Raw genomic sequence first — 25,196 nt, 5'->3', positions numbered from 1 at the left:
GAAAGAGTGCTCACCTTGCCTTGTGGAAGAACATGGTCCTTCTGAACCACCCATGCCCCTCCCTCAGATGCTGGACAAGCCATCCAATCGACACCTGTGGCCCCACCCCCCAAGGCAAGTGTGGTGTCGCCAGCTGTACACCGTGGCCTCCCTGCCCTGTCCAACAGACCCCTACCCCCAGCTTCTGAAGCTTGTGTCTTGACTTCATCCCAAAAGCTGCAGGGATTCCTGGGGCGCACAGTCACCCGACAGGGAGGCGAAGTCCAGAGGTTATAAGTGGACGATGATTCTACCTGTTGATGCCGGCAGTCTACCACCGGAACACACTCTTGCCATGGGACTGGCTGTTGGCTGTCATTGCTGTCCAAGTCCTCATCTAGGGAAGGGGAGGACAGCCAGCGGGTAACAGGGGGTGGCAGACCAACTGAAAGGCCCAGATTTGAGAGGCCAACCATGGGCTGCGAGACTGAAGGGCTAGGTACAAGCCCAGATGCAGGGGGACCAGCTACTGGCTGTGCCATGGCCAGGGACCCAGCCATGGATGGTGCAGCCAAAGATGGGCCAACAGGCAGTGTGGTCATGGCTGGTGGCACTACCACTGTTGCCGCAGGCTGCACCAGCAAAGGTGCAAAAGCCATTAAGTCAGCCAAGTTGGCCACTGCGCCAAGACGAGGAGGAGGCAGCCTCCCCGCAACCAAAAGAAGACATAGCCCCTGCTGTGTGATTTACCATTCAGAGAGACAGTGCTGGATCCATGGTCACGGTCGCTGTTGTCTGCACAGGCACTGCGGGATGCGGAGGTTTAGGGACATCACGCTATAACTAATATGATCTAGTGAAGCTAAATTTATTATCTCTAAAAGACTATATTTATAATAAGTCTCTACTGTCCACACGTCTCTAGCTAATACATGATTGGTTAATCTTAGCTGTCCACGCGTCTAAAATAGAATGCTGATTGGATCATCGAATTCTTCATGCATTTTGCTGTGGTTGTCTGGCTCACCCATGGCTTACTTTCCCAAGCTTGCTGACAAACTTGCTGAGTCTTGATGACTCTTCTTCTTGTATCTTTTTCAAGGATATACTGACCCCATATCTGTATATGTCCATTATCTATTGTTTGTGAACATGTCCATTGTCCATTATTACAAGCAGGCTGGATTGTGCATCGGCTGAATATGGCCGCAAAAACTCTTGCAAAAACTCCTCAACCTGCAAAAAATCCTTGACACAGGCACCATGGAAAAGGAGGGGGAAACCGGCCAGGGCGTGACATCAGCTGGAACCGGCACTGCCGACAGGCATTGACAGTGGGCTGGTACAGCTGTGCAGGCTCCGTGGCTGATGACAAGGATGCTGACAGAGCGACCAGTGTTGTCGTGGCAACCGCTGATGCCAGAACCGCCCCCACCCCCTCCTGCGAACCAGAGGCGAAACCGTGAGCCAGAAACTGCGGCTCCTGCCAGCTGTGAGAAAGTTCGTCCCCGGTGTGCAGGGGGGAAAAAGGCAGAGGTGATTGCTGCAGCAAAGCCTCAGCCTCCTTTCATAGGAAAGGGGAGAACTGGACCATTGGGGACAGAAGGGTCGAATCTGGCGCAGGCGGAGAACCACAGTCTCCCAGGCACGGCTGAGATGCGGCTATTGCTCTCGGCGGCACTGATATCACAGAAAGAGGAGACCTCCCAAAAAGATATGAACAAGGGTTTGCCGGTGAAACACAATCTCCAGATGAGAGATGGGTTTCGCAGAGAGTCCCCAAGCCTCCCGCCGGCCCATACAGAGTCGGAGAGAAGCTGGCAGCCGGCCGGTCTGGTGATCTTCCCCCCAATGCACCGCCAACAACCCCACCCTTTGAACTCCTGCTCTCCAATGCACTGACCAGCCAGGATGGCATGAAACAAGGGTCCCCACACAGTCATAAGTCAAGGCGCGGCAAAATCCCCTTCAAAAAATGCCTCCGCTAGCCGGTTGCCCAACACCTGCCACAGGGTCAGGCTGAAAGCAGCGTCCACGCTCACTGGAAAATCATGAGCCTTGGCCCATACTAAAAATTCACAGAGTGAATCATCTGACACAGAGAGTCCCTTAAAAGACTCTCTGTGTCAGAGAGTCCTTTAAAAGACTCTCTGTGTCAGGTCCCTCCATACAGAGAAAATCACAGCTTCCTCTTTAGAAGTGTTGTTCCCCATCGCGGAAACACCAGCACCCGACCCCAGCAAAGCACAAACTGTCTGCTGCGCTGGGGCTCGTCCCACCCCACTGACCCAAGCTATCAGGGCAAAACTGTGGACCCAGTCCAATTAAGAAGGACTTGGGGAAAGGTGGTTACCTCTCCGGAGAAACAGAGGGTGTCCAAGCGCGGGCAGACCGCGCGGGTGCCGAGGGGTCCCGGTGGAGGTCCGGTGGGGGTCCCGCGGAGGTCCCAGGCGTCCCGGTCCGCTGGCCCGCGAGGGGTCAATCGGGCAGGCAACACATGTCGTCGGTCACCAGATGTCACCGTTGAGCAAGAAATGACACAAATCCACCAGCAGGCTGGTTTGCACAACAGCAGCAGCTTTTAATACGAAAGTTCTCTTCTAACTAGGTTCGACACATTCTACTTGACTGGCTAATTAACAAAAACATTTTCTCACAAACAGTCCTTGAGAAGAACAGAAAAACAGTGGGAAAACACCACCTGCAGGTTGTTTATACTGACAAGTTATCATCGTTTTTCTACAACTCCCAACAAGGTCTCACAAGTCCATTGTGAGAAAATGAATCCCGTATTCTTGCTCTCTGACCAGGCTGTTACATCCATACTCCAGCACTGGGGGCACTCACCCCACAGGCCTGGCCCCCTTGAAGGGCTCAGCAGCTACTGAGGGGCAGAGAGGGAGGTCAGCCTCCACATCAGCCCCAGGGCTGGAGCTCCCCATGGCAGGGCAAATGGAACTCTGCAGAATTCCTGGTCCTGACTCCAGGAGATGCCCAGCATAGGCTGCCTCTGCCCACTCAGTGCCAGCCCCTCTGTCCAGGCCAGCGCAGCAGCCCTGGGCAGGGGACAGAGGGGGCTGGCCAGAAGTGGTGCCTACAGCAGCAGCTCTCTCTGGATTCCTCCCTGCAGGCCCAGAAACGCTCCCTTGCTCTTCTCCTTTGACATCCCTTTCCCCAGCTGAGCATGTCCTGGCCAGCCAGGCTGGCTTGTCCTGCTGCCCCAGCCCCTGCTCCCCACAGGGCCCTGAGCTGGCACTGCTGCTCAGGACACACTGGGTTCTGCTGCTGGCCATGGCTGAGCCTGAAGGAAAGCAGCAGCTCCAGAGGGAAGGCTGTAGAAAGGCTCTGGGCACTGAGGCCGAAAGAGACATCCCAGGGTCCACAAGTTCTCGGTGTGGGAGCTGAGCTTGTGACTCCCCAAGCCCTCCCAAGTGGGTACTGGGGCTGCACCTCCAGCTCCACAGGAAGTGTGACAGATGGGAGCAGAGACAAATAATTCCTGCTGTATTCTTTATTGTGTTTGCTTATACAGGCAACATGGATCCATATGTAGAGGAGCTGTTTTGTGTCAGTAACACTGGTAGAGTGGTAAGAATAATATTTTTTAGCTGAAAATAATATTTCATGCATAATACACAATGAGAAAAAAAAGACGTGGTCAGAAAAGCATCTGAGTTTTTCAGAGGATGAAATACTCATTGATGTTCTATGTAGCCTGTTGAAATACTTTCCTCAGGGCTTCCTGGAGATGAGAGATGACCACCTGTCCCGGTTTTGCATCAGGACGTGATTCAAAGAGAAGCTGCTACCAGTTTCCTCCATGTCTGACAAAAAAACCCATCAATAATTAACTTTGAGAATTGACAATCTGTTAAACCACTGAGAAAGCTGATACGCCTCTGTGAACACCCATGAAAAAAAGAAAAATCCTGGGAAATCCCTCTTTCTCTTCTGGTCAGCAAAGAAGTAACAAGGCCCCCATCTTGGCCAGGCCGGGCCAGGCCAGGCCCCATTGGCTGCTAGGCAGGGGGAGGGCAGGCTGGAAGGCTGAGGCCAGGCTGGGCCCCAGCAGATGCAGGACAGAGAGGGGAGGCCATCGGCTGCTGAGTCCAAGCCTGGCTGCTGAGATCTATGGGAACCCAGGGAACACGGAATATTTCTCTATCTGCTCTTGGGTGTCCTGACCCCCAGGCGAGCACTGACTTTGACCCTCATTCATGGGGAAGGTTTCCTACACTTCAAGATAGACTAGAATCTTGAAGTGTAGGACTAGAATTCACACAAAAGTGTGAAATAGATTATAGAGAGTAGTGTAGATGTTTCATTTGTGTGAGAAACTCAGGTTTTGGGATCTTTAGTATGTTGTGGATGGAAGCAAGATGGAGGGCACAGGGTGTTGTTCTGGGTTTCTTCTTCATGCTTCTTCTTCTTTCTTCATGGGTTTGGGTGGCACTCTGTAATTGGGCAGAAAAGTCCACACTGGGGGCTCTTTGGGACCAGTTATTGGGTTAAAAGGGAAAATAATCTAGGTGTCAGTTCTTAATTGGATAGTTTAGACTTAAAAGACCTTGTTACAAGAGATTGTTAGCCATTTTGCACCTTGTTAACGAAAAGCTGCCAAACTCACAGTAATGAGACTGTCACATAGAAATAACAAACACTTGAGTCCCAACAGGAACTCCATCTCAAGTGCCTTCAATCCAGACCCAGAGAAACCCATAGAGATCCTAGCCACTCCCTCCCCGCCTTGCACGGCCACCCAAAAAACCCAGAGGCGGCTGTGCAGCCTGTGCAAAAGAAGCCCCGGACCACACCAGTTCAGCCAAGATTCTACCCACAACTGCTGGGCAGGAGGAGGAGAAGCCATCAGCCCCGCCCCAGTGCTGGCTGCTGAGTTCTGGCCTGGCTGCTGAGATCCTGGCCATCCCCTGCCCCAGCCCAGCACCCAGCTGGGGACAGGTAGCCACCTGCAGCCCCCAGACAAGATATTAACCCTTTCAGTGCATCAATCCCCATTCGAGTGAGAGAACAGGATGAAGTGCAGACACGTGAAGATACTGAGGTCAGTGAAGAGGAAGTCAAATTCCAGATGGGAAGGATGAGGACATGCTGTTGTCTTGGGGCTGAAATCTTCTCGTAAAGCTATGGAAAAGAATTTAATTGATCCATCAGACCTTTTTTCCTATATCGCATTGAAGAATTATGAGGGGATGGATTGTTCAAATCTGTGTTGAAGCAGGCAAATGCTGAAATAGCTGTGAATTTACAAAGTTTGAACAGAGAGAGAGAAGAGTGATGAAGACCTTGTGCCCCAAGGGAGAGAAGAAGGAGACCTTTGTTCCCAGAGATGAAGATGACCTCAGATAAAGAGAGCCTTTGCTCCTGACCAGCTCATCCTTAAAATAGTACCCCATAACTTGACATGATCCATAAACCCAGCTGTGGCAAAAGCTGTGGAAAAATGGGAGGGACTTCATGATTGCCGATTTCCAGTGTGGCTGCTATTTGTGAAAATTAGAAGCCATGAGAGAACTATTTTCTGGTGGAGCAGTTTCCATAAATTAACAAGAGGGAGATCTCTCCCTAAATGAATTGTAGAAAGACTATTCTAAAAGTGCTAAAATGACTGAATTGTTTCTGTGTGTTGGGAGTGGGAAAGAAAAGGTTGTGAGGGGGGGAGAAGTGTTCTAAAAGTTTTATTCTGATTCTCATTACTCTTTCTTCTAGTTACTGTTAATAACGCTTTCTTTATATCCTTTTTAAGTTTTGAGCCTGCTTTGCCTTCCTCCTAGTCCTATCTCACAGCAGCAAATGAGTAAGTATATTCTAGTGAGTGCACTGGTGTTTGGCCAACACTGAAACCCACCACATTAACTGGTGAGTTGGCTGGGAAATCTCAAATTGGCAAACCAAAATCACTACAATGTACTACTAGTACAAAGCAAGTGAGGAACTTGGATCTGCAGTTCTGTTTCTTGGTTCAGGCTAGCACTGGGTCTGTGGTTCTGGTTGGCACTTGGTCTGTGGTTCTGTTTGTTGTTGCTGCCACTGTTGTTGTTTGTTTGCATATATATCTTATTAAAGAACTGTTATTCCTTTTCCCATAGCTTTGCCTGAAAGCCCAATAATTTTGAAGTTCTAATACTTTGGAAGAAGGCGGTCACATTTTTTATTCCAAGGCTGGCTGCTGCCTTCCTTGGCAGACATCTGTCTTTCAAAGCAAGACAAAGGGAGATGAATTTCCCTGCAGGAGACCTCTCTGGTTTGCCATACAATGGGAGGGGCTGTGGCTGCAGGGCTACACTGGTCTCATCTGCTGTAGGGATGCACCTTCCCCACCACAGCCCAGCTGCTCCTTGACTATTTCCTGGTGCCAACTGAAACTTCCCCATTGCAATATTTTCAGGGTGCCCAAAAATCTGCTCATTGTCCACAGCAATTTCCAAGTTTTGATTCTTCTCAGGATGTGTCCCTTAATACACACTGGAGGGGGATCCAAACAGAGTTACCAACTATCTGCTCTGAGACTGTGGCATCCACATTCTCTGAACATAATTCATTCACTCAGGATTTTTCTCCTGGGAAGCTGAAAAGGCAGCGAGAGGCCCTAGAGAAAAAAGGAAAACAATTCTGATCTCATTTGCTTCTCCTGTGTTTGCACACAAGTGGAATGTATCATGGAAGATTATTTACCTGAAGGTGATTGCCTGATTGGATTCTGGTGTGAGTTGTTTTGACTCATTGGCCAATTAGGGCCAAGCTGTGTCAAGACTCTGGAATGAGTCACGAGTTTTCATTATTATCTTTTTAGCATTCAGTAAGTATCCTTTCTGTATTCTTTAGTATAGTTTAGTATAGTATTCTTTAATATAATATAGTATTATAAAATAATAAATTAGCCTTCTGAGAATATGGAGTCAGATTCATCATTCCTCTCTGCCACGAGGCTCCCTGAAGTACAATATGAGACCACGCTCACACTCCCCTCCTCCCCACTCTGTTTTCTTAACTAGTTCTGCTCTCAAGTCTCCAAAAGGAAACAGTAAATCAGGGCTTGTGATAATTCTGTTTCCCAGACATAGGGCTCCTGGCTCAGACTTCTCTGAGGTCCAAGGAGTACTAAAAGCTGCTGGGAGATGAGCTCAGCCTCTTCATTTTCAGATGGGAAAGAGATGCCAGGGGAATGGCCAGACCATGGACTAAAAAGGAGATGGGATTTCACAGAGAAGGCGCTCCCAGGGAACAAAGGCCACTTTTGTGCACCACTTGCCCATGGGGACACTTGGCAGGCTCCACTGTCCTTCTGGAGAGGAAGGACCAGCATCGTTGGGACAGTGATCTTGCCTGCCCTGAGGGGACACCTTGTCTCAGTAATGACACTGGGCCTTTGCTCTTGAAAAAGACCAAGAAGTCTCTGATCTCCTTTCCCTGCCAAAGAGGACCCAACCTCAAAGCACAGTGGGGTATGAATGATCCAGGTCCTGAGCTGCTTTGTCCAGGAAAGGGACACTGCTCATGGCAAGCTGGGGTTGACAGAACAGAAGCCACCCCAGGACAGACTGAGCACTCCTGTGCCAGCGAACAAGGACAAGGCCTGAGCCCAAGATTCCTTGAAGCTCTTCCTCACAATCCTATGGTCCTTCTCTCCCTGAAGTGTCCACCTCCCAAGGTTCAAGAGCACATGGACTCTGGAAAGAATCACAGGATCATAGAATATCCTGAGCTGCAAGGGACACACAGGGATCATTGATTCCAGCTCCTGCCTCTACCCAGGACACCCCGATAATCCCATCCTGTGCCTGGGGGCATTGTCCAAATGCTCCTGGAGCTCTGGCAGCCTTGAGGCCACGACCGAACCCTGGGGAGCCTGTTCAGTGACTCAGCACCCTCTGGGGGAAGGACCTTTCCCTGATATCCAGCCCTACCATGGCACAGCTTCAGTTGTTACCTCAGGTTTGTTCATGAGAGAGGAGACAAGAGAGGAATAAAAAGCTACTCCTACCCTCACAAATCACCAAATGGGTAAGACTGGAAGGGACCACTTAAGTTCTTCTAGTCCAAACTCCCACTCAAACAGGGTCTCCCAGAGACCATTAATCAGATTTATATCTAGTTGGCTTTTGAATTTCTCCACAGAAGGAGTCTCCATAACCTCTCTCAGAACTGCTCCCTGCGCTGTTACCCTCACAGTAATGAAGGTCTTCTTGTGTTTAGGTGGAATTTCCTTTGTTTCTGTTTCTGTCCATTGCCTCTCATCCCATTACTCAGCACCACCAAGAACAGCCCAGCTCCATCTTCCTGATGGAACCCACTCTTCCAACACTTCTGTCCATTGATGGGATCCCCTCTTAGCCTTTTCTTCTCCAGACCAAACAGGCCTGGCTCCTTCAGCCTCTCCTCACCAGAGAGATGCTCCAGGCCTCTGATCATCTTTGTAGTTCCTCAGTTGGGCCTGTCCCAAGAGCTCCAGGTTTCTCTTGTACTGAGGAACCTAGCATGGGACACAGAGCTCCAGATGTGCCTCGCTGGGGCTGCCCCTCCCTCGGAGGTTGGCAAAGCTCTTCCTAAGGCAGCCCAGGCACCCATTGGCCTTCTTGGCCACAAAGACACATTGCTGACTCTTGGACAACTCTTTGTCCACCACAACCCCCAGGTCCTTCTCTGCAGTGCTACTTTCCAGCAGGTCAGCCCTGAGCCTGGATGGGTGACTGGGCTTATTCCTTACCAGGTTCTTTGAATTGCTTTGGATGGATGGACTGCAGCAAGGCTGGTGAAAGATCACAGGCCCTGTGGGTATTCCTGAGGGTTTGGCAAAGGCCTGGGGGGCAGGATGGGGAGCAGGGATCATCTCTCTCCATCTCCCCAGACAGCATCTGTGGGCTGTGGGAGACAACACTGCCATGAGGAAGATGAGTGGGCAGGTGGATTTGGACACTTTTATCACATGTCAGGCCATACCTACACACACTCTCCAAAGACAAGAGAGCCAAAAGGGGCTTTGAGAACCTGCAGAGAATACTTCAGCACAGAGGAGTTTCAGCATCACAGATCACAAAAGCTGAGAGGCTCAAAAAGCCTGACTTCAGTTGCAGGGTGGATTGTGCTAGTGCATCCCATGACTACAGTCGGCTTCTTTGGGCCTCCACCCACGTAAGGACTGTCCCTCCCCATCCCCTCTGAGGAGCTGAGCAGCATGAGCTCACAGGGTGGTTGGCTTGTAGAGCAGATTTTGCCTTCAGAGAGATGGAAGTCTGCTTACTTATAGCCCTGCTCACCTTGTTACTTCTTCTGGTCTGCTCTGAGAAGCTGAAACTCATGCTGATGACTCTGGCAATTTTGGTAAACGTTCTTCCAGAGTTTCAATTCTTTGTAAGAGCTGCTGGATTTTGCTAATCATCTCAGCACTTGAAATTTCCTCCTCTTTCTTTCCTGTGAAGAAAGAACAATGCCACTGGGTCACTAATGATTCCTCCCAGAGATGGAGACAAGCTCTCTGACATGAGGATACCCAAAGTCTCTGGTTTAAGGTCCCTGTCAGAGGGTTTCTGCTCTCACAGACACATCCAGGCTCTGCTCAGGGAAGCTCCTCTCCCTGCTGATCATCAATAGCGAAACATTGATCTCACATGTGCCCCAGCATGGGACCAGGAGTGGGGGAGCAAGAGAAGGGCAGTGGGGAAAGGGAGAGAGACAGGGACAGGATTTCAAGGGGGGACCCTTGGCAAGTATCAGGCAATGAGAGAACTCCCAGCACAAAAAAGTCTGCTTGGCAATGGCCCTGCTCACCTTGGTTCTTCTCCAGCTTTGCTCTGAGCTGACACTCACACTGTCTGGACTCCTCTAATTCTTTGACACGTTCCTGCAAGGCTTCCACTGTTTTTATGAGCTCCTGGGAGTCATCTGTCTTAGATTCCAGGGCTTTTGTGGTCTTCTTCTTATTTCCCCTTCCTGTAGAAAAGGACTGGTGTCAGTGGGAAACGGACATTGCTCATTTGATGGGGAGACCACCCATCCTGCCTGAGGATGATCAAATCCTCTGTTTTAAACTCTCTTTTTGAGGGTCTCTTCTTGGGTCTTCTACAGGTTGGGTTTTGGTTTCCTCTCCTCCTGGCTGTGCTGGGAAAAGCCCTCTGCTGGGATATCTCTGCACCCTGGCGTCCTGGGCATCTGCATAGGAATGGGCAATGTTACAAAGGACTGGCTGGAGGCCTTTGGAAATGGAAATTTATGGACAGGTGGGATTGCTCAATCTGACTACACTGGGCCCACATGCAGGACAGAGCTCTGGATCTCCTTCCTGCTGGGCAGGGTTTAAGTTTCCAGATAGGATGGGCAAGTACTGGCACTCACCTGCAGAAAGGCTTCTGCCTTTTGTCCCTGTAGCTAAGCCAGGGTGAGATTCCTCCTTGACTGTTCAAAGAAAGGAAAGGAAATCCCAGAAGGGATGTGCTATGTCTTTGAAACCGTTACCAATTGTGAGGAACACCCTCTGCTAGGGTAGAACATGTCCCTGATCAAAGGAGGTCACCTCTCTGACCAAACTGATCCCACCCCAAAGGCCAGGCCTTCTGCTGTGCTCTGGAAGGGGTTCTGCAGGCAACGTACTCAGGGGAGAGACCTCCACTGGCCTCATTTCTCTCAGGGATAACACATCCCATCCCAAGGGTTCCCAGGATGGCCACAGACAAGAGCAATAGGATCCAGCACACTTACTGATTGCTTCCAGTATCAGTTCTAGGATTTTATCAACCAGAGAGCTCACAAGCACAGATACTAGACATCAGGTACACATGCAAAGAAAATCAAAAAGAAAAACAGGACATTTAAATAGGATCTTTCCCCTAGGAACTCCAGGACTGCACTGAGCAGGTTCTGGGGCAGAACACATCCCACAGCTGGCCCAGGAGCCACGAGGTCCTGTGGACCAGGAGCCCCACAGCAGTGCTGGAAGGTTCCTGACCCCCAGGACCCACTGAGGCTCTCCTGGGCCAGGGAGCTCCCTCAGCTGCCATAGCACTCAGGCACTAAACAGGTGCCTCAGTCCCAACAAAGCACAACCACTAACAAGAGGGTGAGACTCTTCTGCCTCACACTCCAGGAGTGGAGAGGGACTTCCCAGGTCCCTTCACTGTCCCTCGGCACATTCAGAGCCTGACCCTCAAAGCCCTGCTCAGCAACACCCCCCGCTAGAGTAGGATGTGTCCCTGATCAAAGGAGGTTACCCTTCTGACCAAACTGATCCCACCCCAAAGGCCAGGCCTTCTGCTGTGCTCTGGAAGGGGTTCTGCAGGCAACATGCTCAGGGGAGAGACCTCCACTGGCCTCATTTCTCTCAGGGATAACACATCCCATCCCAAGGGTTCCCAGGATGGCCATAGACAGGAGCAATGTGATCCAGCACACTTACTGATTATCTCAAGTATCTTTGCTCCGCCTTTCTTAGTCAGCTTGTCAGCAGTCACAGTTGCTGGTGCACATGAAAATAAAATCAAAAAGAAAAATAGGACATTTAACAAGGACCTTTCCCCAAGGAAAGCACATCCCATCCCAAGGGTTCCCAGGATGGCCACAGACAAGAGCAATGGGATCCATGAATCCACACTTACTAATGGACTCAATTTGTCCTCCTTGGACATGCTGCGAAGAACTCCTTTTTTTTGTGGCCATTAGGTTCACCTGAAAAGAAAAATGAAGAAGAGGAAGCTTCACTAAGAGATTTCCCCTTAGGATTTAAAAAAATGCATTTAAGAGCTTTTTTGGGACATACTATCCTTTATACTACTCAAACCTCTGATCTACTCGGGGTTTTTTAATTTACTGATTTTCCTTTCCATCACTGTCCAAACAGAATACAGCTCATTCCAAGATATTCAGTCCTTGCTTCTGGTCTCCTGTATCCTTATCTCTAGGTTCACTCTGCAATGCAAGGGAAAAGAGGGGCAAAATCTCCATGGTGAGCAAAATCTTAGCACTAGAGAAGATAAGGCAGTTGATAAGATGTTCTGTTGCACTCCTAGCTGGTCCCTAACCCATCTTGTCTGCCCTGGAGCTCTGAGAATTGTCACAGACACACACATCATCTTCCTTGGTCAAAATTAAGACTGGCTTTTGCAGCGTGCAGAACCTGGTGTTCAGCCCCAGCCACAATTTTCCACAAAGGAAAGGGACCATTTTCCATTCCTTCAGACTCAAATCCTGGAGGTTATCCTGACCAGCTATGAAGAAATCTATGGAGAAAGGACAAGTGACCTTGGCTGGTGTCTATGCAGGAGATGTCCCGACCAGAGAGTAATTAGCACTGACTCCATGATGCAGAAGGCATGAAAGACACTTCATTATTCATGTATAGTATTAAGAAATCTACAGTTCCTATAGGAACAGTAGTGGACCTAAGACCTGATTGGTCTTAAGGTGAAAACCTCTCCTCACTATTGGTGCACTATGAATAGTACACTCTAGCAAACCATATTTATAAACAATGGTTATAGAAAGAGAGATAATAATTGTCTGATTTTTTTTTTCTCTAAGATTCTTAGGTTCAGTTTGTGAGAAATTGTCTCTGTTCATTCTTTGACTGAACTGAGAATATTTGCAGGCTGGATGCCAGATGCCCATCAAACTTCTCTCACTCCCCCTCCTCAACTGGACAGGAGGAAAAAATATGACTGAAGAGCTCACATAAAGCCTGGGATATCCCTCTCCAGTTGCCACCATGGGCAAACCAGACTCGACTTGGGGATGATTGCTTTGCTTTCTCAGCAATTCCCAACAGAGCAGCAAGACGAGTAACAAAGACAAAACTGAAACCACCTCACTCCCACTCTCCCCTGTCCTGGTTGTGAACACACCTGGTGCAGGTGGCTGGGGCAGCTGCAGTGCCTGATGCAAATTGAGCTCCAGGTGGGAGCCCAAGACAAGAACTTGTGAATGGCCAACAAAGTCCAACAAAGGGCACCAAGAGTGGTGGCACAGCTGGGGAAGGGACACCGAGAGACCCAGCAGGAGCTGAGGGCCTGGGATGAAGAGCCAGACTTGAGCCTTGGGCATGCAGACTGTGAGGGGATAAAACTGAGGGGCTCCCTTGTTGGGGGAACAGCTCAGGCTGTTCCTGTGTTACTGCACTGGGATTAAATGTCTTTATGGAATCAGACAGCTGAGACTGCTCTGGGAAACATGGGCTGGAACCAGGGAGGACACAGGGGCTGGGTGTGGGGAGTCCAGCCCAGGGCCCATTGGGGCATTGCAGCCACTGCTGTGGAGGGGCTCTGGTCCCAGCACTGAACATTTCTGCTGGCTGGAGTTTGATGGCCAGAGAGCCTCGGGAATGGTTAGACTGGGAAGTTTCCTAAATATCCTCTTCTGCACAGCTGGCTGCAGAAAGCAGGGCCCTGCTGACCCTTCCAACAAAGCCACTTGTCGCTTCTGAGCACATCCATCAGAGCAGCAGTGACGAGGTGAAGGCAGAAACAGGGACTGCTCAGGAGTGAGGAAAGGTCTGCTCAGGGCACAGCTCGCTGCTGTGCTCTGCTCTCCCTCTCCTTCTTGCACTCCATTTCCCTGGGCTGTCTGCTCCTTGTGACTTTCTGTTTTCTTTGCTCAGGGCCATATTCCAGAGAAGGAGGAGGACCTGGACTGAATTAAGGAACCCCTTGCCAAAAGCTGCTGCATGTCCAGAAAGCTTTCCTGGTGTTCAAGAAGAGGATAGACCCAGGTGAGGAAAAGAGGTCCACTGAGGATTAGCAATAGAGAAGTGCCAGCAGAGACCCAAGAGAAGTCACAGCCCCAGGGCCCATGGATGTCCCACGGGTCTAACTGAAGGTCAGACAGGAAATGCCAGGGGAAATTCCCAGGATTGAACCCTGCTTTATCTCCTCCCACTACCTTTTCCTGTTTTGCTCTGGTCTGAAAGGAGGGAAAGCATATAAATGGCATAAAACACTCAGAGTTTGAGGGGTTTTTTCCTGAAGGCAGAGCAATAGCGTGATGCCTTCTCAAACAGCAACAATGAGTAGATGATGTGCATGTGGAGCTGACCTGGATGTGCCTCTGCCATTGATAACTGATGAACACAGACATTACCTCAGATCACTCAGGGAAAGACAGTTGTGCTTCCAGGAATGGGTCACCCCCACTTCTCACAGTCAGAGACACATTGTTCTCTCTGTCTCTCATATTTGGGAGGAGCCCTGACAACTGGTTTACACAGAAGAATTATTTTATGCAGGGCCAGATCTGCAATCCTGAGCCAAAGCTGAAGCTTTGAGGGGTAAAAAGAAAAGGAAGGGGTAAAGACAGGAGAGGGGAGGAGAAGGAAAAAGAAAAGGAAGGGGGGGGGGGGCGGCAGGGGACAGAGGAGACAGAAAAAGTATGTTAAAAAACAAAAAAGAAAAGAAAAAAGAAGAAACTCTCTCTTCGATGGCTCTGTTGCCCAGAGACCAACAGAGTCTGTTCTGCCAACAGATGCCAAATAAATTAGACATTTGGAATTATACATTGAGTGTTACTAATACCAGTACTACAACATTAATACCCGTATTTGAGTTAAATCCAGGAGTATGGTAGGAGTGGTGGTGAAATCTCACTATGCTTTTTCTGGGGTGCTAAGGTCAGCTAATAATATAAAATATAAAAATTAAAATAATAAGTTCTACTCACTCCATTAAATAGTTATTCATTTTACATTCAGACTAAAAATTTTTCTGATCAGCCAAGATCAAAGAAACAAACAATTTTCCATAATGTATTCATGGCATCCAGGCTGTGCCTAATCAATATGCTACTTACTTTTTACTTTTTTCCCATTTAAAGTGTAGCAAGAGTCATGACAACAATTTTTGCTACCAGACAAAAACCCCATGAAATAAATAAGTTAGGCCTGAATTGACCATTTTTTCTCTTTGTAGGAATGAATTAGGAACTGGATTAGTGTCTGTACACTTTGGGCAGGAAGGGACAATGGACTTTGAATAGGAATTCTATGAAATATTAACTTTGTGGTCTCCCTCCAACCCTTCCCGACTGGTCCCTCACCCTCGGCAGCACAGCTGGGCCTTGATGAGACAAAGACACTGAAAGCCCTGGGCGCCCTGGAGGGCAGCAGGACTCCCTCAAATGTCAGCAAAGCCCAGTGAAGGCCCCACTTTGGTCCAGGGAGCTTTTCCTACTCAATCCCTTCTGGCAGAACTGGACACAGCATTTGAGGGCCCTCAGCAGTGTCCAGCTTAGGGACAGTCACTGCCCAGGAAGCCTTGTGAGGAGAGGGTGTCACTGCTGTGTATTGCCAACAGTGATTCCACTGGGAATCACTGTTGGCAATGCCCAGAGAGGCAGCTGCAGATTGCTGATTGCTCTGCTGCACATAGTTCTGTTTGGGCAGGGTCACGCTTTTGTTGCTGGAGAAGCTGATATTCTTAAGGAAATCCCAGCAGGATTGAAGGACAGCTGTGTGAGAGTCTGTCCAAATTTTCCCTCATCTGCCTCATGATTGTCATTGGGGGAACACTGAAGAGAAGACCCCTCCGTCTGAAAATCTCTGGCTCTAAAGGAGAAAGTCACGCGCCAAAGGCTTTGAGACCTGAAAGCACAGTGTTAAGCTATTTGTTTTCACAGGTGTTGTTTGCTGTACGCTAAGAAGGGGGCACCGTGCCCTGTTTGCAACAATAGCCTAGGAAGCTGTCCCACCTCTCAGCCTGGCTGGACTTCTTCTGAGTTCAGGTAGACTCCCACAGAAGACCTTCACCTGTTTTACAACCATCGTGACAGACAGACTGAGATGTAAGAAGCCTCTCCATCAAGGACTGAGACGTGAGACCCCTATGTGAGAAGGCCCCTCTCCTCCTTCCAAGGACTGGGACTGAAACCCTCAAGCCAGGGGAGGTGTGTGGGGGAGGCAAGCTGACCAAAGCGAGATGTTTGCCTGCAGGTCGTGACCCCTGGACCACAAAAACAATGACTCTCATTTACTGCTGAGAACAAAGACTACCTGTTACATCTATTACCTATTGTATCTGTTCCCCCCCCCCCCACCCCTTCACAATTTTCAAAAATAAAAACCTCTGAGTTAGCTAGAGATTTTGAGATCTCCCCAGTGTAACAGGCAGATCCTCGACTGACTGGACCAAAGGACTTCATCTCTATGTTGGTAGCTATATCCCCCACTCTCTCTCTTTTCTCTCTCTTTCTCCATCTTTTTCTCTCCCTTAATCCCTGTATCGCATTTTGCTGTGGTCATTCAATAAAGGTGCATTTGCTTTGATTATTACTGCAAACCCCCTTGAACCGTGTCGGTTTTTTGCACCCTGAGATCCCTCCTACGAACCATCACGTCATCCGTTCACTAGGACGGATTGTGACAGCAGTGCACACTAGTGCTCCCAGTCCAGCCTGGGGCACTCCCCTGTCCACACCAGTGATCCCAGTCTAGACTATGGTGCTACCAGTCTGGCCCCCTGAGCTCGCTAGTTCACACCAGTGCTCCCAGTTCAGCCTGGGGTGCTCCCCAATCCAGACAAGGTGCTGACCAGTCGACACCAGTGCTCCCAGTCCAGCCCTCTGAGCTCCCCAGTCCATATCAGTGCTTCCAGTCCAGCCTGGGGCACTCACCAGTCCACACCAGTGCTCCCAGTTCAGCCTAGGGCGCTCCCCTGTCCACCTTGGGGCACTCACCAGTCCACACCAGTGCTCCCAGTTCAGCCTAGGGCGCTCCCCTGTCCACCTTGGGGCACTCACCAGTCCACACCAGTGCTCCCAGTTCAGCTCCCCAAAAGGTCCGTTAAGGTTTCGCTTTCGAGACCCCGCCCATCCCGCTCTGCCCCGCCCTCTCCCCGCCCCCATCCCCGCCCTGACCTCGCACCCTCCTGGCATCGCCTCCTTCGCCGCTCAACCCGCGCCGGCCTCCTCTGCTTAGCAACCGATGATGTCACCTCCGCCTTGACCAATCATGGACGTTACTCCAGGCGTGGGCGTGCCAGGCCGGGATTCCCGGGGATTCCCGCACGCGCGTTCCGGGAAACGGCGGCGGCTGCCGGGAAGAGACCGGGGCGGCATCGGCCACACCGGGACCGTCCGGCAGCGACACGGTCCGGACCGGGACACGCTGCGAGCAGCACCAGGACCCGCACGGACCCCCGGAACCACCGGCGGGAAGAACCGGGAGCAGGACCGGGAGCCAGCAGGACCAGACCGAGACCCACCGGGACACAGCAGCACCCACCGATCCCCGTGTCCCCGATGTTGTCTCCTCCCATTCGCCGCCTCCTGGCCCTGCTGGGCCCCGAGAGCGGGCGATAGACGCTGGTGGGGGGGGCTGATGTAGGCTTCTGCTCTCGGTGCGGGGGGACCCCGACCGGGGGGGCAGGACCCCCTTGAGGGGCTTTGGGATCCCATTTGGAGGGTTTGGACATGGCAGGACCCCTTTGAGGGGCTTTGGGATCCCATTTGTGGGTTTGATCATAACAGGACCCCCTTGAGGGGCTTTGGGATCCCATTTAGAGGGTTTGGACATGGCAGGACCCCCTTGCGGGGTTTTGGGATCCGATTTGTGGGCTTGGACATATCAGGAGCCCTTTGAGGGGTTTTTGGGATCCCATATGGAGGGTTTGGGCATGGCCCCCTTGAGGGGCTTTGGAAGTACTTGGGGGTGGCGGCAGGACCCGATGGGGGGTTACAAGGCCAATTTGAGGGGTCAGGACCCAATTTGGGGGAGGCAGAATCTGATTTGAGCGAGGTCAGAAACCAATTTGTGGGTCAGGACCCAATTTAGAGGTTTTGAGCACCTGGTTTGGGGAATCAGGATCTGATTTTGGGGCTCGACACACAGTTTTGGGAGTGGTCAGGATCCCATTTGAGGGGCTTTGGGATCTGATTTGTGGGTTTGGACATAACAGGACCCCCTTGAGGGGCTTTGGGATCCCCTGTGGAGGGTTTGGACATGGCAGGACCCCTTTGAGAGGCTTTGGGATTGAATTTGGAGGGTTTGGACATAACAGGACCCCCTTGAGGGTCTTTGGGATCTGATTTGTGGGTTTGGACGTGACTTGGGGGGGGGCCAGGACACAATGGGGGGTTGCAAGGCCAATTTGAGGGGTCAGAACCCAATTTGGGGGAGGCAGAATCTGATTTGAGCGAGGTCAGAAACCAATTTGTGGGTCAGGACCCAATTTAGAGGTTTTGAGCACCTGGTTTGGGGAATCAGGATCTGATTTTGGGGCTCGACACACAATTTTGGGAGTGGTGAGGATCCCATTTGAGGGGCTTTGGGATCTGATTTGTGGGTTTGGACATAACAGGACCCCCTTGAGGGGCTTTGGGATCCCATTTGGAGGGTTTGGACATAACAGGACCCCCCTGAGGGGTTTGGGATCCCCTGTGGAGGGTTTGGACATGGCAGGACCCCTTTGAGAGGCTTTGGAATCCCATTTGTGGGTTTGGTCATAACAGGACCCCCTTGAGGGGCTTTGGGATCCAATTTGGAGGGTTTGGACATGGCTGGACCCCTCTAAGGGGCTTTGGGATCCAATTTGGAGAGTTTGGACATAACAGAACCCCTTTGAGAGGCTTTGGGATCCGATTTGGGGGCTTTGGACATGGCTGGGGAGGGGGGCAGGACCCGATGGGGGGTTACAAGGCCAATTTGAGGGGTCAGAACCCAATTTGGGGGAGGCAGAATCTGATTTGAGCGAGGTCAGAAACCAATTTGTGGGTCAGGACCCAATTTAGAGGTTTTGAGCACCTGGTTTGGGGAATCAGGAACCGATTTTGGGGCTCGACACACAGTTTTGGGAGTGGTCAGGATCTGATTTGAGGGGATTTGAGATCTGATTTGTGGGTTTGGACATAACAGGACCCCCCTGTGGGGCTTTGGGATCCAATTTGGGGGGGGTGGACATGGCAGGACCTCTTTGAGGGGCTTTGGGATCCAATTTGGAGGGTTTGGACATAAAAGGATCCCTTTGAGAGGCTTTGGGATCCCATACGGACATAACAGGACCCCTTTAAGGGACTCTGGGATCTCATTTAGAGGGTTTGGACATGGCAGGACCTGATTTGAGGGGGTTTGGGATTTGATGTGGAGGGTTTGGACATGGCAGGACCCCCTTGAGGGGCTTTGGGATCTGATTTGTGGGTTTGGACATGACTTGGGGGGGGGCCAGGACACAATGGGGGGTTGCGAGGCCAATTTGAGGGGTCAGAACCCATTTGGGGGAGGCAGAATCTGATTTGAGTGAAGTCAGAAGTCAATTTGTGGGTCAGGACCCAATTTTGAGGTTTTGAGCATCTGGTTTGGGGAATCAGTATCCAATTTTGGGGCTCAACACACAATTTTGGGAGTGGTCAGGATTGATTTGAGGGGCTTTGGGATCTGATTTAGAGGGTTTGGACATGACATCACCCCTTTGAGGGGCTTTGGGATCCAGTTTGTTGGTTTGAATATAACTGGGCGAGGGGGGGCAGGACTCGATGGGGGTTGCAAGGCCAATTTGAGGAGTCAGAAGGTGGTAGAATCACCATCTCTGGATGTGTTTAAAAAAAAGACTGGACATGGCACTTGGTGTTAGGGCATAGGTTGGACTCGATTATCTTAGAGGTCCCCTTTAACCTCATTATTATATACTTAGCTGACCTCTTCATCTACTTCAGAGCAAAGTTTCACTTGCTGTGAAATTGTATCTGAAACATGAAGAGATTTTGATCAATGTCTTTCTAAAAAAAGTAACAGTGAAACTGTATTTAACAGTTACAGATATGAAACTGTGAGACTACTCATGAAAATTAAACCTTGACAATATATAAAACCTAAAGAAGGTGCATGGCAAATATTCCAATCGTACCTGAATCAGTGATTTTGCCACAGTTCGACACATCAAATGGCAGCTTAAAGTCATCATCTGAGCATCTGTTCAAACCCTGCACAAATTTAAACATTAGTTCCTTATGGGCAGATTTGTAAAGAAAGAATTATTAAATCCAAGGGAAAAAAATCCCTACAGATGATGTGAAAATAGAATTGGTCATTAATAAAACAGCTGCCTACAAATTTCAAAGCCCAAGGTATTGGTAATGGCTTTGGAACTCACTTCTTCCTGCCCAGTGGTTGATCAAACTGTTGGTGTCCTGCAGTTTGATTTATAGACTGTGGCCAAAGGGGAGCTTTCAATGCAGGGAACTCAGCAGCTCCTGCCTGTCTGGGCCCTGGTGCATGGCAAAGGACTCAAGGAGAAAAATTACTTTTTTGAAGACCAGTACTTGATATTTCTTTTTGGTTTACTTCCAAGGGCACTTCTAAACTATATCTGATTATGTTTCAGCATGAAAATACCCTTTTACAAGGTTTTTAAGTCACAGAAGTTCATCCTGTAAACAGCTAACTCATCTGCTGTCAGAATATCCTGTTGAATCTCAACATATTTCATAAGGAGCTTTGACATGAAAAAATAACTTGTTGAATTCCCATAACTCAGTGTGGGGACAGAACATTTTCACTGCACACCTGATCTGGTGAGACCAAGACACCAACACCAGTGCGAGCATCTGAGTGGGGCCTGTGGGAATCCATCAAATCAGAGGGGTTTGGGAAAGCTGCAAAAGGCAGCCTCAGAGACAGCAGAACTGTGATTAGAGCCAAGCAGGAGCCATGAGATAGGTCAGCAGAAAAATTATTTAAAAAGTAGAAAAGGACAAACAGAACAATGGTCTGTGTATTAATGCTTGTATAGAAGAACTCCCTAAGTTACAGAAAAGTTTATCTAGCGAGATATTAGGAAGTTCTAAGCTTAATAATGGAGCTCCGTGCATTGTGTTTTAAGGCTTAAAAGCAGATATTGTATTCAAAATAAGCAAGCATTGTTTTAACCAAAGGTACGTGTGCTTATAGTGGTTGGATAGAACTACTGTCAATATGCTTTTGCTTTGTGTGATTGGTCAAAAAACTTTGAAAGTAAGTTGTAACATTAAGTTCTTGGTCTGCTGCCTGGGATGTGAGCTGCTGGCATCTTCCCATTGTCATCACCATGTAATGAGACTGATGCTGGAAAAGAAAACAGCTCAAGGCAGTTCCTCAGCAGTCCCGTCCCGTTTGTGATTTGTACACAGAGCCCGGCCGGCGATAGAGCCCTGCTCGCTCTCTGGGCTCAATTACCCACATCAAACGCGGACTTACAGCACAGAGCGGATGCTCGAGAAGATGATTCCCTTCAGTTTTGATAGAAAACAACAACAAAAGTCTTTGAAATTCAAACCGAAGATGTCTGTGCATATGCCACTCCAGGCATACGCACAGAAACGAGTCCAGCGCAGGAGCCGTCCCGGCCCATGCAGGGGCAGGTGTGTGTGTGCTCCAGCTCGGGGCTCTGCCGGGCACTCCCCGGGCCCAGCACTGTCCCCGTGTCCCCGGGGAAGGGCCCCTGCGCTTTCCCCCCGTCCCTTCCTCAGCCGCGGCCTCCAGAGCAGCAGAGCCCGAGGGGGCGGCCGGGGAGGGGGGGTTTGGGGCCGCCCTCCGCGGCCCCGCGGCCGAGCGCTCACCTGGGATCTGCCCGCAGACACCTGCCCAGCGCTCAGGCGCGGCGGCATGAACAATTTAAAGCGGTTTTCCTTCTCCATAGCTCCGATAAAAGGGCGGCCAGGGCTGCCCCAGCTCCCGGCGGCCGCTGAAGGCGGGCGCGAAGGGCGGGAAGCGGCAGCGGCCCCTCAGCGCGGGGACGGGGGCGCCGCCTAGCGGAGCTCGCAGGGCACGGCCTGCGAGCGGCCGCCGATGGCTCCGCCGCCAGCCCCGATGATGGCCCTGATGGCCCCGCGGCCGCCGTGACAGAGCGGGGGCCGTCATCGGGGCCAGCGGCGGGGCCATCGGCACCATCGGGGCCATCGGCGGGGCTTGCTCGTCGCCCGTGGACGCCAGGGAGGTCTCGGGGCAGCCTGGGGGCCGGGCGGGTTGGCGATGTCGCCGTGGTCGCCGGCCGGGGATAGCACAGCGGGACTTAGGCCGTCGCGGGGAAGGCAGGAGAGGTCTGAGGAGAAGGGGAGGTCCCGCCTGTACAGGGAATAACTGGGGGAGCCCAGTCCTCCTGTGGGAAAAATGAGTATTTTATGATTGGCTTTTCGCAAATATTCAAATGAATATTATATGTGTTATGTCAGAAAGTTATGCTGTATTAATTTTCTTAAGTAATGTGTTAAATCTAGTTTTAGGTTATAACGTAATTTTAAAATAGAAACCATGCTATGTGAGATACTGTTTCTAAAGAAAGGACTTGCAGCAAGATAGCAGCCACAGGACACCTAAATCTTTCAGAGAAAGATAATTTGTTGCTCTCTTATCAGAAGAAACAAACTTCTTCCTGCCTCACTCAGCCCTGAAGACGCCGTCAGGATTCAGAGGAAGAAGCTGACACTGACCAGACAGAATCCTTGGTTTGAATGGAATTTATGCATCATGTATGAGGTGTATGATGAGGTGTAATATGCAACAGGTTATTGTTTTTAAGGGTTAATCCTCTGGTAAAGTGTGTCTTTTTTCAGGCTTATTTTCCCCAGAAAAAGGTACCCGGATGTCCGTAACTCTTTGTTTCTATTGTCTCATATTGTCCTAATCCAAATTATCCAAGTTATTATTACTCTACTTATATTGCTATTTTATAACCATTTTATTACTATTAAACTTTTAAAATTTTAAAAAACAAGTGATTGGTGTTTTTCACATCCTATCACCTCCCCATGTTGTAAATGGCTCCCCCAGAAACATTAGTATGTGGGATGTTGTGTGTTGGGCACTGTGTGTAAAACAATTGTGATGGTTGGTGGCCATGGAAAGCTGGCCTGGGCCCCGTGCTCAGGGCTGGTGTCAGTGCCCAGAGCCAGAGGGGATCCCTTGCTGGGGGCTGTGCCATGGCCACCTGCCCTGTGCCGCGCTGGCCGCTCAGGCACCAGGAACCAGCAGCCAAGGGCACTGCCAGGGCCAAAGGCCAGGTCAGCCAGACAGAAAGGGGCAGGGCTGGGCACTGTTTCCATGGCAACCGGCACTGGGGGGGACACCTGGGTCACCTGGCCTGGCAGTTGCCATGGAAAGCCCTGGCAGGCACTGAGGGCACAGCCCCTGGCACTGAGACACTGCTGGGCCGGGTGCTGAGCACAGCGCTGAGCACGCAGAGATGGTTTTGTTCTTGCTGAGCTGCAGCACAGCCAAGGCCTGTCCTGCCCCTCGTCCAGCCACGCTGGGGAGGGGCTGGGGCTGCGGGGGAGCTTGGCAGGGGACACAGCCAGGACAGGTGACCCCAGCTGACCCCGGGCACAGCCCAGAGCAGAGCACATCATGCTCAGGGTATGAAGGGGGGAACAAGGAGGAAGGGGGGATTTTGGAGGGAGGCTTTTTGCCTTCCCAGCTAACACTTAGGCAAGAGGGGGCCCTGTTTCACCAGTGGGCAGGGTCACTACCAAAGACACAGACACCAACTTAAGGAATTGTGTCATTTATGTCACGGCACAGCTGCAAAGAATTACAAAAGGATAAGCTCAGCAAAGCACATCATCATTAGCAAAGAATTACAAAAGAAGCTCAGCAATCCTTCAGAACTCATCATTACATTTTGATGACTAACCCCTTGGTCAAACACTAGAGGTGTTTGTGGCAGACAAAGATTCTGGCTGACTATCCAGGTACACCTTACAGACATCAGTATTACTTTAGTGACACTGTTCTTCATTCTTTTTTCTCAATCTCCTTGGAGTTAGGAACAAGAATTCTGTTGTCCATGGAGCTGGCACCTTTTGAATTCCAGAATAATGCCCCCAGGCCCTTTGCTGTTCAGCTTTACCATGTTGTCTGGGGCTAACAAGACCTGGGGGGGCCCATTGCCCTCTGGATGGAAGGGGCCGGGTCCCAGTCCCTGAGGGGCACCCGGGCTCCTGGATGCAATTCCTGTGCAAGTCCCTCACTGCTCAGTGTCACAGCAGCCTTCACATGAAGCCCCGTGGATCAGAGCATTTTCCAAAGGGGCCCTTGGGGCAAACAGGGAGATTTGGTCTGGCAGCATGTGTAAAACAATATCCTGTCAGATCTCCTTGTTCTCACACACAATCCTTGGCTGCAGGGACACATTCCCATTGTTCCTGCCCAACTTTCATGACTCAGAGTTGTCTTTCCCAGGAGCTGCTCCTTCAGCTGCCTCGGGAGGGCCATTTGGCCTCCGGACCCACACTCTGGCTCCATTATTAGGACTGCTGCATCCAAACCCTTTATCTCCACAAACGGTGGTGATTGGAGCTGGAGCTCCTTTTTTCACAATCGTTCTTACAATTGCAATATTAATAATTGTGCTACCCAGTCATGGGGTTGAATAATCCAATCCTGGTCACTATTGTTTAACAGAATTACTGTAATTTCTCCTTGATATTCTGCATCAATTCCTCCTGCCATGACATGAACATTTTGCAAGGCCTAGCTCCAAGGGAGCAGTTACCAAAACAATGTGTCCTGGAGGAATCTGAATTCCTGTTTCAGTATTGATAGCTCTTATTTGCTTTGAATTTCTCCTCATGAATTCCAATGCATGAAGGCCCAGCCCTGCAGCCTCTGGGCTGGCCCTGCCAGGGGCCATCACAGCCAGAACAATTTCCCAGGCAGTCCAAGTCTCACTGCCCATGGTTGGATTTGAAAACTGGGGGCAGCCGTGCACAGCCAGGGGTTTCCATTTCCCCCGTGGGCCATTGTTCAGGGCATGGAGCACATCTGGGAGATGGGTTCTCCATGGGCAAAGGTTCCCATCTCCTCATTTTTTCAACTGCTCTTTTAACAACCCCTTCACCCGTTCAACCAATCCTGCAGCTTGTGCATAGTCTGGGACATGAAAAACCCTGCAGGCTTCATCACTGTATTTTTCACAGCAACAGACAAAGTACTCTGCATCACGGTATCAGCAAACCCTGGGGAAATAGCCAATTTCCTCCCTTCCTCCTTTTTTCATTGTATACAGTCTCACAAAGTTGACCACTGACATTAGGGTCCTGGCCAATCCTGTTCTGTGGGGTATTTAGTGTTACATCCCTGAGCAGCCAAAGCTACCAAATTAGTATTGTCAGCACTATTTCACATTATTATTATTTTATATGTAGATAGTGATATAGAACTATAGATATAGCTAGATATGGACATCTATAAAAGATAAATATATATATTAAGGTCTTATTATCCTATAAATATATATAAAGTTATTCATTGTATTAATATT

The 25,196-nt window shown here is 50.2% G+C and overlaps 1 protein-coding gene and 1 long non-coding RNA gene across 11 annotated transcripts; one reads left to right on the top strand and one right to left on the bottom strand.

Moving 5' to 3' along the window:
- Positions 1-831: 831 nt before the first annotated feature.
- LOC129133886 (uncharacterized) lies at positions 832-21,598 on the bottom strand. Of its 10 annotated transcripts, XM_054653556.2 has the most exons (9): positions 16,582-16,698; positions 14,059-14,236; positions 11,586-11,655; positions 11,387-11,446; positions 10,693-10,752; positions 10,330-10,389; positions 9,766-9,927; positions 9,255-9,408; positions 3,476-3,803 (listed from the first exon to the last, which is right to left on the bottom strand). In XM_054653556.2, the coding sequence occupies exons 3-8, from the start codon at positions 11,644-11,646 to the stop codon at positions 9,293-9,295; spliced, it is 519 nt and encodes a 172-aa protein (XP_054509531.2). In that variant the 5' UTR covers positions 11,647-11,655; positions 14,059-14,236; positions 16,582-16,698; the 3' UTR covers positions 3,476-3,803; positions 9,255-9,292. The 10 variants fall into 10 exon arrangements, 9 of the variants coding, with proteins under 9 accessions (XP_054509531.2, XP_077048624.1, XP_054509526.2 ...); XR_013185824.1 differs by lacking the exons at positions 3,476-3,803; positions 10,330-10,389; positions 14,059-14,236 and adding exons at positions 832-1,682; positions 2,333-2,535 and having other exon boundaries at positions 16,582-16,713; XM_077192509.1 differs by lacking the exons at positions 14,059-14,236; positions 16,582-16,698 and adding an exon at positions 21,499-21,591.
- Positions 17,375-22,652, top strand: LOC129133889 (uncharacterized). The gene is made up of 2 exons (XR_008536089.2): positions 17,375-17,979; positions 18,330-22,652. It is a non-coding gene; the product is annotated as an uncharacterized LOC129133889 (long non-coding RNA).
- The last annotated feature ends 2,544 nt before the right edge of the window (positions 22,653-25,196 follow it).

This window comes from Agelaius phoeniceus, chromosome 34 (assembly GCF_051311805.1).
Source record: "Agelaius phoeniceus isolate bAgePho1 chromosome 34, bAgePho1.hap1, whole genome shotgun sequence".
Classification (NCBI taxonomy): Eukaryota; Metazoa; Chordata; class Aves; order Passeriformes; family Icteridae; genus Agelaius; species Agelaius phoeniceus.
This window is presented reverse-complemented; position numbering and strand designations above follow the sequence as displayed.